The following is a 20,272-nucleotide window of genomic DNA, read 5'->3' as shown; positions in this document are numbered from 1 at the left end:
CTGGACACCTAAATTACAAGCTCAGTGCTCTCAGAGCAGGAGAGACAACTCCTGTGATGGGAAAAGAGATATATGATTCATTTAGAGTGTACCTCTAGTTGCCCAGTGTTCAGAAAAGTGTAAAGCAAGTAAGTGAAGAGCCATATAACCCAGTGGTTCTCAACCCATGGCTGGTTTCCAGCCCAATCAGCACACAGCTGTGGCCCATGTGACATCCTCAGAGCCATACAGGTAGTATATATATCGTGTGGATTCAGCCCACATAACACAATGAGCTGCCAATGCAGCCCACAATGGTAAATAGGTTGAGAAACACTGATATAAGCAAACAGTGAAGATGAAAGGCAATAGTCTATAATCCGACCTGGAATTTTAGTATTTTAAAACTAATAAAACAGGTCGTGGCCCAATGCTCAGCTGATGTAAACTGATGTAGCTCTACTGAAATCAGTGAAGCTATGTTGATTTTCACCAGCTGAGGACCTGGACCCATATCTTTTAGCAGAGATATTTATGTAAAATACCAAAAATAACTTGTAAAGTACCAAAACTAGATGTGACTTTAGTTACAAATGTGTATTGTCTTTGTCTATGCTCAAACTTTGTCTTTCTCTATGCTAAAAGATATGGGGCCAAATCCACACACATCCATACAGACTTCGTATGTATATGGTTTGAAAATGAACGTTTTCAGTTATGCATAAGATATTGCAAATAAGATTCACATTTTATAATTTTATTCTTAGTTGACTGATACTCACATCCCAGACTAGCACCCAAAATTTGGATTTGTGAAGACATAAGAATGCCCATAATAACCCAGTATCCTATCTTCTGATAATGGTCAGTGCCAGATGATTCAAAGGGAAGTAACTGAACAAGACTGGCAAAACCACCTTCTCGCAGTCAGAGGTTTAGGGATACCCAGAGCATGGTGGGTTCAGGGTTGCATCCCTGAACATCTTGGCTAATAAATTCATTGACAGGTCCATTAATGGCTATCTAATTCTTTTTTTAACCCAGTTATGCTTTTAGCCTTCACAACATTCCATGGCAATGAGTTGCACACATTGACAGAAAGATACCCCTACCTTGTGTTCTGCATGTTCCTGAGCAGCTCAATAGCAGTGGTGACTCTTGTTTATCACTATTTTAATTCTTACATAATTATGCTCCAAATACTTGACATGGCTGGCTGACTATTGGTACCTGGCCCTTGCACTCACTTCACTGTGGAAACATACCAGTCCTCATACATTGTAGAAAGCAGTGCAGGGTTTGCTACTCAACAAAGCTTCACTCCACTATAAATGGGTTTCACTCTAGTACATAGCCATTAGCAACTACAGTTTAAGTACTGCATTTAAAAGATTATTTTCCTCCCATTTAGTCCTCTCCCCAGTAGATAGTTGCCAACAACTCCCAGGAGAACGGGGAGGAATTCCTAGCTCTTGGTTTTGTTGCAGAGGCTCCCAGCAAGGAACGAAGAGGAGCTGGTCTTGCTAAAGCTACTCGCACAGTGACTGAACATACGGCCTTCATGAGAACCCCAGCAGTTGCCAATACCTCCCGCAGGGGTTGAAGAGCCCAGAAATCCCTGAAGTAAAGACCTGTTTTACATATAAGACTAAGACACACACACACACTTTTTTTTTTTTTTTTTTTTTAAAAGAGAACTGTTTACAGAGATCTGATTGCAAATTATGGTCCCACAGTATTGAGAATTTTTGTGTAGGATAACACATTTTTCAATAGCTTTTATAATTTAATACTGACTATACACCTTAGTTCTTACCTGGTTGCTTTTCTGCAGCTCTTGTACTTTCTTGGCAAATTCCTTGGCTTCTTTCTGGCAATGCTGTTCTAACTTCTCCACCTTTCTTTGAATCCTTTCATCCATTACCTGTAGTTCTTGGATATGATTTACAAATTCTTCTAATAATCTGATTTAAAAAATGATGATTTGATAAAGCAGATTTTAGTATGAAAAGGTTTATCTTACTACAGTAAAAACGTATTAAAGCCACAGGCCTAAGAAACCCACTCATCTGCAGGAAGTGGGAAGCTTTCTTTGGCTAGTGATTGAACCTAAGGTATCAATCTCTGTAGAATTGAAGCTTCTGGCTTTTTTTTAAATTACATTTATAGCTCTTACACCTGTGCATTTCATATTTTTATATAGATATAGATATAGCAGCTTGGAAAAAAATTGCCAGGCACTTACTAGCCCAAGGACTTGTCTCCATTAGGGATTTTTACAATGGTTTTCTTGCACCAGTGCAAAAATTCCTAATGTAGACAAACACTAGGCCTTCTCACCAAGGTGAAAAATGTAAGGAATAAAACAGTCACAGGACTAACCCTAATAACAAAAGACAAATGAAAGATCAGGGAACTCTGCATCTGGGGAAATGCTGGATTAGCCGAGGAGAAGGTGATGGCATTTCTTCCAGGATGCTGTTCCTGGACCCTGTTTGGAGGATCCACTTTTTCATATTAGCCTCTGGCGAGTAAGTGTCCAAATAATTTGAAGCCCTTCCAACCTGATCCAACTACTAGAAGGGAGAAGGAGCACACACTCTCTGCTCACTTCTTCCATCCCAAAGAGTCTCCAGGCAACTGTGAAGTGAAGGAAGAGTGGCTCTGCTATTCTACCCTTCCTGTGCCTCCTTCCAGTGAGTAGCTCCAGAGCCTACCTCCTCTGAGGCTTATAGCTTTTCCATCAAGCAGCTGCATGAAACTGACCTGATTCTTGTCAGTTTCACCACTGCTCCCACTGGTCTGAATGTCAGTGTTTACTGCTGCTAAGACTGACCAGCTTTCACTTAACTGCAGCTTCACAAAGTTATGAGCAGAAGCAGTACAGTGCATTAGTTTATATACTGTTCACATTTCAAAAGCCATCATTGTAACTGTAAGGACTAAAAAAAAAAAAAATCTTAACTTATTAAATGTTAGATTGTGCAGAAGTTCATGAAACTTACCCACCATGGGCAATATGGTAATGCTGCCACGTTATTATTCTTGAAAATCTAAGCTTATGGTTATGAAAGTAATCTTTAAAATGTGGCCTGAACGTAAACCACTGACACAATGACTACTGTTTAAAAATAATGACTCAGAAGTGTGAACCTCTTCCATTCATTTCAATGGGTGACTTCAGTTCTCAAGTCTAATTCCAGGGACAGGACCATTCTAGAAACCCCCATCCCAACTGCTCCAGCTGTCATGGAGGATAGGTCTATCAGTGGCTATTAGCCAGGATGGGCAGGGATGGTGTCCCTCACCTCTGTTTGCCAGAAGCTGGAAATGGGCAACATGGGATGATTACCTGTTCTGTTCATTCCCTCTGAAGCACCTGCCATTGGTCACTGTCGGAAGACAGGATACTGGGTTAGATGGATGTTGAATCTGACCCAGTATGGCCTCTCTTATGTCTAAAGGACTGGGCTTCTCACTAGGGGGTTGTCACTGAACCTTATTAATGAAGCCTCTATCTTGGTCTTTCATATGTACCTCTGGCTAGAATGGGCTTGTCCACATGTGGAGATATCTAATTCCATGTGCAGACATTCTTATTGTGGAATAAGAGTGTCTTGTTCCTCTTTAGCTTGATCTACTGTAGAACACTTAATCCAGAATGTGGGTATTCACACATGGAATTATTCAGGAATAGCTATTGTGCTCTAACTTAATCCAAGTTAATTTAGGTATACCCTAAATTGAGTCCTACTGAGCACTCCTAAATTGTGACTAAAAAAGGAAGAAGGGACACCCACCCACCCCCAAAATACTCATACTCTAGTCAGTGATGGCTTTAAGAACAGCACTGGTGAGAGTAAAGTCATAATGAACAGCACTGATTGAAACATGGATTCTTTTCAACATATCAGAAAATCAAAATTGCTTAAGCCAACATGGTCTTCCCCATGCTAACCAGGGTAACAAATGAATATGAATATTTTGTGGAAGATGCTGAGACAACAATGCTCCACCGTATAAAAAAACAAAGTGGTACAGAATATTTTCACTCCCCTGCCCCCCAAGGGTATTGCTGCATAGAATTTTTACTTAATTGACTTTACTTGGTGATTAAAGTTATTAACACATGAAAAAGAAGGCTGGCCTTGTTGCCTAAGGACACTCCTCAACCCACCTCTCCTTTTGACTGGAAAAAAATTACCACTGTCAAAGCATGAGGCCAAGTAGAAGCCATTCCCTTTTATTTAAAAAGGGATTTCCCTGCTCATTTCTTACTGCTATATTTTTTTCCCTAAATAAAATTGTTCTGAAAGTTCATTAAAAATCTGGCTTGTGGTCACATATTTTAGCAATTCTCCCAGTTGGAGATCTTCTTGGATACATGCCGACACTGCACATAGCTCTGCTACAGATGTAAAAAACAATCTGAATAATTAAAGATTGTTAAAACAAATTATACATTTTCATTTACCTTTTGGGATCAAAAGCTTCTGCGCCACCTCTGGAACCTCCTCCAGGAGTTCGCCATGCCAGGCGTTCAATGTACTCATCTGCCACAAAAGGCTCCTAGACACAGAATAAAGACTCTTTACAATGTGCCACAGTGGGTAATTTACTAAGTTGCAGTTTTCACATCATTACGAAAGTCGTTAAAAACTCTGTTGCAATAAAGGCCATACACAGTGTTGACAGTAACCATCACCTTTCTTGTTTATATATTTAATCTACAAATCTACAAACCATATAAGAATGGTATACTGAACATCTAATTCAAAGATTGCCAAACTATGGTCTGTGCGCTACTGGTGATCCACAGAACAATTGCTGGTGGTCTGCGAAGAGCTAACTGTTAACAGGGTGCTGGCTCTTCTTGTTTCCAGAGGAGACAAAAAGACCAGAGGGGAGGGAAGGGAAGGATACAAAGAAGAGCAAAGTGGACAGTGTGATTAATTTCAACAAAAGCAGAGAATGCCAATTATCATTTTTTAAAAAGGACAACATACTTGGACAGCTAAAATACAAATTTACTAAAATAACTTTCCCATAAAAACAAATGCTGTACCTACCAGAGACGTTACGCAACAGTGAATGGGAGGGAAGACAGATTATTTCTCCATTCATTCGATTAAGATGCAGTTCCCACTAACTAAAACTTGCAATTCTCTTATAAAAAATATTGAAAAATACACAATTTAGTGACACCCACCCTCCTTTAAATCAGTATATTACTCACCATTTCTACCCCAGTGCTATATTAGCAGCCACAGTCTCATGAATCCCAAGAGTTCAACATTAACCCTTTATGGGCCCAGTAACATACATAGGATCAGGATCTTCCCTTATCCCATTTGAAAGCTTTCAGATGATGTATAGTATTAGTTCTAAAAAAGAAAAGGAGTACTTGTGGCACCTTAGAAACTAACCAATTTATTTGAGCATGAGCTTTCGTGAGCTACAGCTCACTTCATCGGATACTAACATATCTTGAAATAGTCACTCAAATAGAGTCAGAACAAAAGTAGAAGGAAAGTAGAATTTTAATGTTTGATACTTGAAATAGAAATGTCTGCTTTCCAACTATTAGTTCATCAGACACATTAAAATGATTTCTGGTTGCTCAAACTAGCTAAGTTATTTTGGCACTAGTCCAAGACTTTAAATAGCAACTCCCAAAATTCTGACCAGAGTAATGCTGTGACCTATCCAGAAGAAAAAAGAAAAGCTCTAAATACACATTTTAATACACTGACACAGACTTTACATGTTGAAATGTGTCATCTGACAGAACACACAAGCTCCTCCCCTCCCACATGGCACTTAAGTGATACTGTGAGTTAGGAGCCTTTGCCTTTCAAGTTCGAGGCGTGATCTATATTACAAAATTCAGTTGACATAAGCCACCTTGCAGCGACCAAGTTGTGCACGTGTCTTCACTTAAATGCGTCTCCCACTGATGTAAGCGTCCCCTTACAGCAATGCAGTAACAGTAACATCACCGCCCCAACCAGCGTTGTGCCATGGTCAATATACAGAGGTTGATGCAGTGTGAGCACAAACACTGCACTACCTTTGTCGATCCTAACAGTCCTCCAGCAACTGTTCCACAGTGCCCGACACTGACCGCTCTGCTTACAATGAACTCCACTGCTCAGGGTCATGGAGACCAGCAGTCAATCCCCACCACTATGGTTTTAAAGCTTCACAAATTTTTGAAATGCTTTGAAATGACTGTCCAGTTGGGCAAGCACACCTAGCAGTCTCCATTATTGTGTATAACTAGCTGAGCATGCCAGCTAAAGGATCTGGATGAGCTTGCTTGGAGTAGACAGGAGATATTTTGTTGGGGATTGGTCCTGCTTTGAGCAGGGGGTTGGACTAGATGACCTCCTGAGATCCCTTCCAACCCTGATATTCTACGATATTGGATCTCCTGGGCCTGTGGGGAGAAGAGGCTTTACAGGCACAGCTACAGACCAGCAGTAGAAATGTGGACATCTATAAGCAAATTGTGCGTGAACGTGAAGGAACTGCAGCAGTCATACTGGAAGCCAATAGCTGATCTGGTGCTGAGCCGCAGAACTCCGCTTTTACAAAAAGCTGCATACCATACTTGGCAGAGACCCCATCACCACCCCACAGACCACCATTGATACTTCATAGACTCACAGACTTTAAGGTCAGAAGGGACCATTATGATCATCTAGTCTGACCTCCTGCACCACACAAGCCACAGAATCTCACCCACCCACTCCTGCAATAAACCTCTCACCTATGTCTGAGCTATTGAAGTCCTCAAATCATGGTTTAAAGACTTCAAGGTGCAGAGAATCCTCCAGCAAGTGCCCCACACTGCCGAGGAAGGCAAAAAACCTCCAGGGCCTCTTCCAATCTGCCCTGGAGGAAAATTCCTTCCCAACCCCAAATATGGGGATCAGCTGAACCCCGAGCATGTGGGCGAGACTCACCAGCCAGACACCCAGCAAAGAATTCTCTGTAGTAACTCAGATTCCACTCCAACATCCCATCACAGGCCATTGGGCCTATTTACCACAAATAGTCAAAGATCAATTAATTGCCAAAATCATGTTATCTCATCATACCATCTCCTCCATAAACTTATCGAGCTTAATCTTGAAGCCAGATAGGTCTTTTGCCCCCACTGCCTCCCTTGGAAGGCTGTTCCAGAACTTCGCTCCTCTGATGGTTAGAAACCTTCGTCTAATTTGAAGTCTAAACTTCCCGATGACCAGTTTATATCCATTTGTTCTTGTGTCTACATTGGTACTGAACCTCCCAGGAGCCTGAGGCACAGGCACCTGAATTGAACAGTGAGGACAAGAAGGTGGTGGAAGATGATGAGGGATATGCAACCGGGGGATCTAGCTATGATGTGAGCCAAGACCTGTTTGAGACTCAACCACAGTCCAGTCAGGCCCAGCAGTCACACACACAGGTGAGCCCAATGCGGGGGAAGTGTATAAATGTATTTTCCATGAAAATGATTTACTGATGGAGCCTCCAACTTAACATGACACAACTATCGACTTTTCATTAATTTATTTGTACTAGAAGAGGGAGCAGTAAAACAAGAAGTAGAGTTATCTGCTTTTCATTCCCCTGTAGAGTTAGGCGGGGGAGTGAAGGAGTGTAGAGCAATTTGTTTATTTACACAGGTATGTCCCTTAAATCCTCCCGAGAGATCTCAATGAAACTTTCATGGAAGTACTCTGCTATCCTCTCCAGAAGGTTTCAAGGGATGGCAGCCTTTTTTCTTCCTCTCCACTAGGACACTTTCCCCACTAGTCGGCAATAACTTCGGCAGGCACCATTGCAGTACACAGGCTAACAGCACACAGGCCCAGGCAGCTTCAGGTCACCAGCAGCAGCTGTGCGCTCTGTGTCTTTGTCACCCTCAGGAGTGAGATATGAGCTAAAATCACTCTCACCTATGGAAAATGGGGCCAGTATTCAGTGCCGTTGCCCTATACTTGTCATTTCATGTAATTGACCAATTCCCTCCCCTTTTCCTCATTCCTGGAAGGCCATTCTCACCATGGCTGGTGCTGCGAGTGGCAGAGGATTGCCAATTTTGGTTGGACATATTCCTGGAGATTTAATCACAACATAATCTTTAAAGATTAATCTTTAATTCCTGGAGACTCCAGGCCAATAGTGGAGAGTTGGCAACCATAAAGTGGCACCGTGCACAAGCGTTCTGAAGCAGAAGTGTCAGTGAGCATAAAACTTGCTTAAAACTTTAGCACAACAAGGGAAGGGAGTTCTGAATCTTAACTTTCGCTTTCCATTGACGATGGTAACTGACAATGGGTGTGTTTATTTGTAGCTGCTATGGTAGCAGTCTTGAGGGTTCGGCCTCCACACCCACAGAGTGCCTGAGAAGAGATAAGAAGGAGAAAGAAGAGGACTTGGGATAACAGATTCAGTGAGATTCTGCAAGCCAGTGCTGCATCACACCACGAGCAGAGGACCTGGGGTAAATAATGCAGACTGTAGGGAAAAGGAAAGAGAGGACAGTAAAAAAGGTTCAGGAGTCACAGTAGGAAAGGATAGGGAGATGCACCAGGACATAGTGGGGCTTCTCCAGCAGCAAACACAACTGCAAACTCTTGTGGTTCAACAATCATGGGCTCACCTTCACCTGCAGTACCCAGAGAACTCCATTATAGCACCTCCCTACACTCCCCTCAACATTCCACATGGCATCAGAGGCTGCATCCCTACCCCTACCACTCCATACCAAGGGACATTAAGGACAACCACAGCTTCACATACACTGACGTGAGAGCGCCCTGGTTGTTGTATGTGCAGCTAAAATGGATATGAACATTCTTTCCCCTTCTTAAACTCTGTTCCTAAGTTTTTAACATATTTGATTTTAATTTGCACAGTATTTTTTTTGCACTGTATTGGTTAGTAAAATCCTATTGTTTGGAAAATAATTCATCTTTATTAGTTCCCAACATATGCTGCAGAATGCCTAGTGGTATTGAAAACACCAACTTACTTGTTACTGTACAGTGTGACAACTCATAGGATCAGTGACAAAAAACAGCATAATAAACATAATTGTACAACAAAAAGAACAGGAGTACTTGTGGCACCTTAGAGGCTAACAAATTTATTAGAGCATAGGCTTTCTTGAGCTACAGCCCACTTCATTGGATGCATAGAATGGAACATATAGTAAGAAGATATATAAACACACATCCAGATAAGTTGGAAGTTGCCATACAAACTGTGAGAGGCTAATTAGTTAAGATAAGCTTTTATCAGCAGGAGAAAAAAAACTTTTGTAGTGATAATCAAGATGGCCCATTTAGACAGTTGACAAGGTGGTGTGAGGATACTTAACTTAGGGAAATAGATTCAATATGTGTAATGACCCAGCCACTCCCAGTCTCTAGTCAAACCCAAGTTAATGGTATCTAGTCTGCACATTAATTCAAGCTCAGCAGTTTCTCGTTGGAGTCTGTTTTTGAAGCTTTTCTGTTGCAAAATTGCCACCCTTAAATCTTTCATTGAGTGGCCAGAGAGGCTGAAGTGTTCTCCTACCAGTTTTTGAATGTTATGATTCCTGATGTCAGATTTGTGTCCATTTATTCTTTTGCGTAGAGACAGTCCGGTTTTGCCAATGTACATGGCAGAGGGGCATTGCTGGCACATGATGGCATATATCACATTGGTAGATGTGCAGGTGAATGAGCCCCTGATGGCGTGGGCTGTGATTAGGTCCTATGATGGTGTCACTTAAATAAGTATGTGGACAGAGTTGGCATCGGGCTTTGTTGCAAGGATAGGTTCCTGGGTTGGTGTTTTTGTTGTGTGGTGTGTGGTTGCTGGAGAGTATTTGCTTGAGGTTGGGGGGCTGTCTGTAAGCGAGGACTGGTCTGTCTCCCAAGATCTGTGAGAGTGAGGGATCATTGTTCAGGATAGGTTGTAAATCTTTGATGATGCGCTGGAGAGATTTTAGTTGGGGGCTGAAGGTGACAGCTAGTGGCGTTCCGTTATTTTCTTTGTTGGGCCTGTCCCGTAGTAGGTGACTTCTGGGTACTCTTCTGTCTCTTTCAATCTGTTTTTTCACTTCACCAGGTGGGTATTGTAGTTTTAAGAATGCTTGATAGAGATCTTGTAGGTGTTTGTCTCTGTCTGAGGGGTTGGAGCAAATGCAGTTGTATCGTAGAGCTTGGCTGGAGACAATGGATCACGTGGTGTGTCCTGGATAGAAGCTGGAGGCATGTACAACAAGCACCACAATATTAATAGGTGCATTGACAGTGTAACATTCATATACACCAAGCACCAAACAGCTACTAACAGGCCCCAAAACAGCACAGTACACCACAGTGCATTACTGTTGCTCACTGTTAAAGCGCTCGTTCAAAGCCCGAGCTGTATAACTTCATGTTGAACTCTTTTAATAGCCCTTGTGTCTGGCTGTTCAAGCTCAGCAAATAGCAGCTCCATCTCCACCATCTGCCATGGCTAAAAATTTTCACCCTTTGCTTCACAAATATTATGCAGTACACAGCAGACAGCTACAACCATGGGGATGTTTTTCTCACTGAGATCCAATCTTGTGAGTTAAGGACACGAGCATACCTTCAGTCTACCAAAAGCACATTCAGTTGTCATTCTTCATCCACTGAGTTGGTAGCTGAATCTTTCCTTGGTACTGTCAAGTTGGCCTGTATATGGCTTCATGAGCCTGGGGAACAAGGAGTAGGCTGGTCCCCAAACATCACTACTGGCATTTCAATCATAGCTAATGGTAATCCACCAGTCAGGAAAGAAAATCCCTGCCTGTAGCTTTCTGAACAGTCCTGCATTCTTAAAGATGCGAGTATCATGCAGTTTCCCTGATCAGTCAACATTGATGTCAGTGTCCCCATAGCAGAAAAGTAGCCCTTTCTGTTGTTGTACTCTGTGACAAATTGATCTTGTGCCAAAATAGGGATATGAGTGCCATCTATTGCCCTACCGCAGTTCAGGAGCCCCAATGTTGCAAAGCCATCCATTATGTGCAGCATAATGCCAAGAATCACAGTCCTGCACAGCAGGAGACAATTCATGGCCCTGCACACTTGCATGACAACTGCCTCCACCGTAGATTTTCCAACTCCAGAATGATTTCCCACTTACTGGTAGCAATTTGGCACTGCAGGTTTCTACAGTGCTATCGCCACTCACTTATGACCTACTGAGGTCCCTTTCAGCCCTACACTTCTATGATTCTACGATTCTCCACTGTCAGTGCAGCTCTCATTCTAGTGTCCCTGCACTGGTGGCCTGGGGTGAGCTTGGCACACAGAGCCAGAAAGGTGGCCTCTCACATCTGGAAGTTCTGCAGCCATTGTTCATCATCCCAAGCCTGCTTTATGATGCAATCCCACCAGTCAGAGCTTGCTTCTCGTGTCCAGAAGCAGCGCTCCACCATCAGTAACTGTTCCATGAATGCCACCAACAACCTTGAATTGATTCTTGCTTTGTCCCACAGCAATCTTCCCTGCACAAAATCACCATGTTCCCTGCTGACTGACTACTTCCTGTGGTTCTGCAAATACTAGAGAATCATGCACCCTGTGCTTGCAATGCTCATAACTATAGTGCGGAGCTGTGCAGGCTCAATGCTTCTGTCAAAAATGGCACATAGCGAGAAGAGCCACATGAGTTCATGGGATTTAAAAAAATACAACAATTATGGGATATAGATGACATTATGGAATGCAGAAAGTTGCATGCTGGGAAGCTGACCCCTTCTGCCCAGTTAACCCTGTGTGACCCATGTCTACCCCATCATGCACTGCCAAAACTTCACAAAAGACATGCACTTGTCGTGGTGAGTTTCACAGTGGGATACCTACACACTGTATATTGACACAAGCACTCCTGGTGATTACACTTGAGCCAAGTATGCATATGCACGTGCGATATACTAACCGTGGTGGCTTTATGCCAACAAAATTTGTGTAGGCAAAAGTTTGTAGTGTAGACATGCCCTGAGTAGCTACACTGGAATTTTGGCTTTGGTTTCAAGCAAATAAGTGAAGACAAGATTTTTCCCAAAATGCTTTTATTTTTTACCCTCACACATTCCTTACCCTAACACAAAGATCCCTCCCACTTTTACCTTAGTTTAAAATAAAGTAAGTAATTTAAACTTTCATATTTTTAAACTGCTCACTCTTTTCATAGAAGTTAGTAATAGAAAAGACTTAATCTCCCTTCAAATATAGATTTGCTCCCTAAAGTAAGTCTGAGTGCTTTGTCAAGTCTGGTTATAAAATTCCAAAAGTAACTGGGATTTCACCACATCTCTAGAAAGACTTCTCCACAAACTAGTACATCTCAGTGTCAAAGTTTTTACTGGTATGCAGACTGTCTCCCCTTTTTCAGATTCATCCCATTAGCTCTAAATTAAAATCCTGTGTATTATACTAAATTTAACTCCTCTCCTTCCCTGATCTTTATTATCCAAATATTTGTGAAGATGTTTCCATCTTTATTCATAATTTAGGTAAGCTATTCATAGTTATTTTAATTTTTTCTTCATAAGTCAATCTCTTCAGCTTCTTAGCCATTTTGTGACTCTTCCCTGAGCTTTTTCTGTAAAGATGTGCTAGGCACCTCCAATATAGGTAAGAAGTCCTTTCCCAAACAGCTTGCAGTCCAGTTGCAGCTACCTCATTCAGTGATGTAGTGTTCCAAACTGAGTACAATATTCTAGGTGATTCATACCACAGCCACACAGAGAAGAACTATTACCTCCTGTTTTCTTGATGTGACATCTTTGCATATGCATCCAAAAACAAAAAAAAAAAAAATCACATTGTAAGATGTGGCGGCTACCAAAAACAAAAAAGCGCCAGTTTGTCTAATGTGATAACCTCTATTGCTTCTACAATCTTTCAACATTACTGCTTTCTAGGTTTCTCCTTCCCCTCAAGTAAGTGTGTTTCAAATAATTTTTCCCTGAAGATTCATTAGCTTGCAAACTTACTTTATTTTACAAAAACTATTTTAAAAAAGCCTAAAGTAATGTGAATAGAAATGTCTTCTTGCGATTTTGTGTGTCAAATTCTTCAACTATTTGTTAAGCTTTGACTGTGCTTAGCACTGCACAAGGCAGTTCCTATACTATGGATCTTACAATCTAAACACACAGACAAACAGTTTTAGATAAAAGTTTTTTCCATGTGACCTGACACATAAGAATACAAGGTAAATGCTCAGATTTCATTGAGAGAGAGAGAGAGAGGTTTCAGTACATTTTACATTTGAGAATATTGCAGGGACTAAAATGCACATCAGTACATAATGTATAATATGACTCAAGCCCACAAACAGTACTGAATTTGAACTCATTCAATATGATATGTGTGGGTGTTTTTTGGTTCTTCGGAGTAATATTTTCAAGGGAAAGCAACTTGATATCTAATCAAATTTTTAATACAAGTTAAAACTACATTAATGTAGCAGACAAGTCCTTTTACCTCCTGGCCAACTTTGGTAATTTTACATTCACATTTTCTTCTCCCCATTGTTGTGTGAAAGTTACACACACACACACACGGGAAATACAAAATATTGATCAATGCATAAAGTAAACTTAGAAAATAGGTTTTCCCGCCAATCTTTCAGTTATAGTAATTTTAGAAGTTAGTGAGCTGTAGCTTATGCTCAAAAAGCATCATTGTCCAATCTTTCTGTCTCTTTAAAAACAAACAAAATATCATAGCTTTTAATCATCAACAACAAAAAGAATATTAGTACTGAATTATCTGTTGCTGCTTCTGTTTTGGCAAGAATTAGAATAGTGGAAAGTATTACATAAAAGCTCAAACAGCTGTGCAATAAAAGTATCTAGAGCAATCTGATGGCTGAGTAAGCATTTTATATTTCCTTTCCACAGTTGCAGAAAACAACAACATTTACTGTAAATGTCATTTCTAAGCACCCAATCCATAAAAGTGATATCATCAGATGAACTCTAACAGGCATTTTCTGTGCAGCTTTGAACCTCCCTCTAGCACCAAAGCAATATATGGGACCATATCTATAGGGCCAAAACAACCATTTAATGATTTAACGACAACTGTGGTTGAATTGGGCAATAATGTGGTTTGGTCTGGCCTGGGCAAATGGAACCAAACTGGATCAAACCATGTTAAAATCCAGCTCAGCCATAATCATGACTGAACTCTATTTTGGCTCAGTAGACAGATCGATCCTTCACGTCCACTCCGGCTCATCAATTTTCACTAAATCCCTGTCCACACCAGTGCACATAATCAGGTTGAAAATAGCTCTCAAACATAGTCTGCCCAAATGTGGCAGTAACACATCTTCTTTTATGTTCAACCCAATTACCACAATAAGATGCATCACTTTTCAAATTTAAACACTAATAGGAGGGTTCCCACAAGCAGCTTATTGACTAATAGTCATTTAAAAAGCTATTACAACTTATTTGCTTAAGTGGACAGAAAAATAGACTGTATTAGGGAACAATGTTTCAAACCTGGTATCTAGGGTAAGGCTTCATCTACACACTACAATTTCAACATGGCTGCTATATAGATATCAAATTCTGGTACATGATAGATACCAAATTTTGCCATCTGAAATGGAAATCCACAACAAAAAGAAAAAGGAAGCAAAACTTAACAGTAACATCTACTTCCTGGGCAAATGCAAGAAACAAAACATTATCAATAACACTCCGATCACTACATACAACTCCAAATACACTGAACAGCTCTGCAGCAGGACTTCAGAAAAACTGAGGAACCATCTCTTGTACCTTACATACTCCAGAAGAGACGACCTCAAACAAGAAATGATCACATACTCCCATACACTGGAAGGAAAAGAACAACAACAGGACAACTACCTGGGGATTATGCAAAAAAACTAAAACACCTATCAGAAAACCTGATGACAGCCATCCAACACCAAAACAAAAAGCAAAACCAACTAAAACAACTCCACAACCCCACAGAACCCCAACACCCCATCATCATCATTTATCAAGACCATCCCTAACCCGAGCTGAATTATCTTTAGTCTCCAAGGAGCAGAACTTCTGCCGCACCATAGAAACTGATGCCATACTAACATGGAAAATTAGAAGAATTATTTTGCAGACCCATCCTCAACTAATTATTTCACAACAAAGAGACAACCCACAACTAACATCTCCACCAACAGTCATGAGAAAAAAGAATCATCTGACTGGATACCCCACAGTGATAAAATCACACACTTTATCATTACATTGATTGCTTTAGGAAAATTGACTGTGAAATCCGTAAACTTTACATCCACCACAATCTCTCTACCACTGAGAGGACAGCTACACAGTCCCTGAAATCATCAGTGATCAAACCAGCAGACAAAGGGGAGACATGTCAGTTCTCAACCATGATGAGATTACGTTAACAAGACAAAACAACAACTCTCTGACACCACCTACTATAAAGAAGTCAAAGAACACCCCATACCACAATTTACACAGGAATTTAAGGATATCACCAAGTCCTTCCACAAACAACTCCAGGAGAAACTCTACAACTTCATTTCCCATGAAGCCACCTGAGGGACCCTCCACATGCTTCCCAAGATACACAAACAAAGGAACCTAGGCAGATCCATCTTATCTGGTGATGGCACTTTTATTGGCAGATGATCAGGACTCAGAAACCATCCTCAAACTACTCACCGCACAAAGGGCCAGGATCCTCCAAGACACAACTGACTTCCTCCAGAAACTCCACAACATTCATAATTTCCCTCAAATCATCGTCCTTGCACCATGGATGTCACCTCCCTACACACCATTCCCCCTCATAATGACGGCATTGCTGCCTGCCTCAAATATCTACAAGACAATGGACAACACTCAGATAACCACTCCAAACACACCACCAAACTCATCCATTTCATCCTCACACATAACAATTTTACGTTCAACGACACTTTGACCAAACCATGGGAACAGCCATGGATACTAGGATGGCTCCCCAATATGCCATCCTCTTCATGGACCACTTTGAGGAAGAATTTGTAGCCAAATATACCACAAAAGCAATGATATGCCTGAGATACATCAATGATATTTTCATCTTCTGGACAGATGACCTACAGAGAACCACTCCAACTGCACACACCTAGTTGTCACCTACACCTCACACTGCAACCCATATGGGGTATCATTAAACAGTTACAACCTATACTCAGTGGGGACCACATCTTGAAAGAAATTTTCTCCAACCCACTCTTCTGGCCTTCAAACAACCCCTCAGCCTCTCCAAGCTCATCATCAGAAGCAACCTCCCCACAGGACCAACTCAAAGCAGCACCAGACCCTGCCAGAACAGATGCAAAACCTGAAAACATCTCTCCATTGCTATGATGATCAATATCCCCCACAAGATATCTTTCAAGATGCCTATCACAACATGTGGAGTAGTTCATCCAGTGCACTAAATGTCTCAATAACAACTATGTGGGTGAAACCAGACAATAACTACACTCTCAAATTAACTCGCACAGAAAAATGATAAAAGATAAATAAGTCACCCATGGGTGAACACTTTTCACAAAACCATCATTCCATAGCTGACCTCTGAGTCCTCATCCTCAAAGAAAACCTACACAACACCTTCAAAAGATGAGCCTGGGAGCTTAACTTTGCAAGATACTAAAAATCATGAACCCATTAAAGATGCTGGATTTATGGCTTATTACAATAATCTAACCACCCCTTTTTTGTCCTATGATTGTAGGCGTATTAACAGGCCATTTCCCCTTGAATGGTCTCTGACAATATGTGTTAGCTGCTTATACTAAACAATCTGCTCCACCTTGTATTTAGCTGTGACACTCTGAGTACCTTCCCTACACGTGAAGAGGAGTGCTTTGTTGCTCGAAAGCTTGTCTCTCTCACCAATAGAAGTTGGTCCAATAAAAGACATTACCTCACCCATCTTGGCTCTCTAATATCCTTGGACCAACGCAGCTAAACCACCACTGCAAACCATATTTTGTCATGTTACAATAAATTCCATTTGGTAACGCAGAAAAGACCTAGTGTTTTATGCATATCCAACAGCTACACTGCAAAATGCAACCATGTTAACATAAGAACGGCCGTACTGGGTCAGACCAAAGGTCCATCCAGCCCAGTATCCTGTCTGCCGACAGTGGCCAATGCCAGGTGCCCCAGAGGGAGCGAACCTAACACGGGGTGGGCAAACTTTTTGGCCCGAGGGCCACATCAGGGTTGCGAAACGGTATGGAGAGCCAGGTAGGGAAAGCTGTGCCTCCCCAAACAGCCTGGCCCCCACCCGCATCCGCCCACTCCGACTTCCCACCCCCTGACTGCCCCCGTCAGAACCCGCAACCCATCCAACCCACCCTGCTCCTTCTACCCTGACTGCCCCGCCCCGGGACCTCCACCCCTAACCACCCCCCGGGACCCCACACCCTATCCAACCCCACCGTGCTCCCTGTCCGCTGACCCCTATCCCCACCCCCTGACAGGCCTCCTGAGACTCCCAAGCCTACCCTCAGGGACCGGGCAGGATGGTCCCGCGGGCCGGATGTGGCCCGCAGGCCATAGTTTGCCCACCCCTGACCTAATTGGCAATGATCAAGTGATCTCTCTCCTGCCGTCCATCTCCACTCTCTGACAAACAGAGGCTAGGAACACCATTCCTTACCCATCCTGGCTAATAGCCATTAATGGACTTAACCTCCATGAATTTATCTAGTTCTCTTTTAAACTCTGTTATAGTCCTAGCCTTCACAACCCCCTCAGGCAAGGAGTACCACAGGTTGACTGTGCGCTGTGTGAAGAAGAACTTCCTTTTATGTGTTTTAAACCTGCTGTCCATTAATTTCATTTGGAGGCCCCTAGTTCTTATATTATGGGAACAAGTAAATATTTTTCCTTATTCACTTTCTCCACACCACTCATTATTTTATATACCTCTATCATATCCCCTCTTAGTCTCCACTTTTCCAAATTGAAAAATCCTAGTCTCTCTAATCTTTCCTCATATGGGACCCGTTCCAAACCCCTAAACATTTCAGTTGCCCTTCTCTGAACCTTTTCTAATGCCAGTATATCTTTTATGAGATGAGGAGACCACATCTGTATGCAGTATTCAAGATGTGAGTGTACCAGGGATTTATATAAGGGCAATAAGATATTCTCCATCTTATTTTCTATCCCTTTTTTAATTATTCCTAACTTTAACTAAATTAATGTTGTCTTCAGGCTGAGGGGCAAACGTATTTTTCCAGACACAATTATAAACTAAAGGGTGCGAATATATGGCTCCTTAATGTAGTTATAACACAGTGTTTCAACATTGCTTTTTTCTTTTGATACAAGCCAGAAAAAAGTGTTATAACATGGATCAGTCACAAATATGATTCACAATGTATCTGACTCAAATACAGTAGCAGAATAACTATTCCCAGGGCCAGGGTTAATGCAAATGTTCCCAAATTGGTCCACGGAACATTTCCAGGTGATGTGTGAAGCAAGTGCTGGGTACTTGATGCTGACTTGCCTCCATGCAATGGCAAATGGAGATGGTCATAAGAACAATATCGCTACTACAACGGTCCTCACACCATGAAAAAGTTATATTATTTATAGCACCTAGAAGCCCTAGTCTTGGACCCCAGTACTAAGTGCTATACAAACAAATAGCAAAGAGACAATGCCTGGCCCCAAAAAGTTTACAATCCAAGTATAAAAGAAGACACAACAGGAATTTCTTTGTTGGGGCCCTCACTGCACTGAACCCAACACAGCCACTACTATTTTTCCTTTCTATCCATTTCCCCATCCTTTTATATCTATTCTTCTCCCAGCACAGCAACCCTTGCTCAAGGTCTGCTTTCATTTCTATAGTAGCAGCCGTGTTAGTCTGTATTCGCAAAAAGAACAGGAGGACTTGTGGCACCTTAGAGACTAACCAATTTATTTGAGCATGACCTTTCGTGAGCTAATTGGTTAGTCTCTAAGGTGCCACAAGTACTCCTTTTCTTTTTTCATTTCTATGTTGTTTCCCATTCCGTCACCTGTGTATGAAGTCGAAAGCTGCATGCTGTTTAGAGTGGGACAGGAGAATTTACTTTTGACAGCCAAGACAGAACTGAGTTTAGGCTGAGCTCACAACACTGGACATCTCCGTTCCTCCAGCAACCAGCTACGCCAGGGACCAGCACAGAAGGAAACCAGCCCCCCAGGGTCTCAGGTGTCCCGGCTTTTGCCACCACTCCTCTCCTGAGGGCTGCGGCACCCATCTATTCTAGCGCCCGCCGCCCGTGGGGCTGAGCCCCAGGGGAGGGAACACTAATTGTGGGAGAGGCAATCCCACCCACTGTGCCCTCTGCTTCACCTCAGATCAGACACCAAACGGACCTCAGCGTGACCTCCCCCCGCCCCCGCTGCCTGCCAACCTGTTGAGCCTCACATCATCCCCAGGACCCCACCCCTTCCCGGCCCCAGAGGAATCCCAGCCCGACCCCCTTTCCCGGCCCCAGAAAACCCCCAGCCCCAGAGGACCCCCAGCCCGACCCCCTTTCCCGGCCCCAGAAAACCCCCAGCCCCACTCCCCCTGCAGCCCCAGAGGACACCCTCCTTCCCCGGCCCCACTGCCCCTCCAGCCCTAGGCCGCAGAGAACCCCCCCTCCACCCGCCCAGGGCCGCCCCGACCCACCTCGAAGAGCTCGGCAGTGGCGGCCATGTCTGTGTTTGTGTCTGTGGCGGCAGCAGCCCCGAGCTCCGCCCCGCCGAGCCCCTCACGCCCCGCCGCCGCCGCCGCCCATTGTGCCCCTGACAGGCCCGCGCCGCGGCACCGCCCCCGCCCGCCGGAAACGGGCCTGGCCTGCGCAGAGGAGCCGCAGCCCGCGCGGTGCGCAGCGCCCGGCCCGGAAGGGCGGGAACGTCCCGCCCCCAGATTCGCGCTCCGCCATCGCCGGGCGGCGCCTCAGTCGGTCCTTCCGCCGGGCAGAGAGCGGCAGTGGGGCGGGGGTGCCCCGGGGCCTGCTCTGGCTTGGGGGGCTGCGGCTGGGCAGAGGCCAGGGGAAGGGGCCTGCTCTGTTTTGGGGGGCTGGGCAGGTGCCTGCTCTGACTTGGGGGGCTGGGGCTTGGCAGAGGCCAGGGGAAGGGCTCCCGGTTTGGGTCCGTAGGCTCTTACTGGGGGGCAGAGGAAGAGGGTGTTCCTGGTCTGGGTGGGGAGGGGTCAGAGAT

At 43.3% G+C, this 20,272-nt stretch overlaps 1 protein-coding gene across 1 annotated transcript in view; it reads right to left on the bottom strand.

The window, feature by feature from the left end:
* The window catches only part of EXOC5 (exocyst complex component 5), a 46,546-nt gene extending 26,642 nt beyond the window's left edge, over positions 1 to 19,904 (bottom strand). The window contains exons 1-3 of the mRNA XM_073350016.1: positions 19,740 to 19,904; positions 4,454 to 4,548; positions 1,796 to 1,943 (exon numbers count right to left, since the gene is read on the bottom strand). Coding sequence (XP_073206117.1) covers positions 1,796 to 1,943; positions 4,454 to 4,548; positions 19,740 to 19,766 — 270 coding nt within the window. The 5' untranslated portion in view covers positions 19,767 to 19,904. The remainder of the gene's footprint in view (positions 1 to 1,795; positions 1,944 to 4,453; positions 4,549 to 19,739) is intronic.
* Between the last annotated feature and the right edge of the window lie 368 nt (positions 19,905 to 20,272).

This window comes from Lepidochelys kempii, chromosome 6 (assembly GCF_965140265.1).
Source record: "Lepidochelys kempii isolate rLepKem1 chromosome 6, rLepKem1.hap2, whole genome shotgun sequence".
NCBI classification, from domain to species: Eukaryota; Metazoa; Chordata; order Testudines; family Cheloniidae; genus Lepidochelys; species Lepidochelys kempii.
The sequence above is the reverse complement of the archived record's forward strand: the minus strand, read 5'-3'. Positions and strand labels throughout refer to the sequence as shown.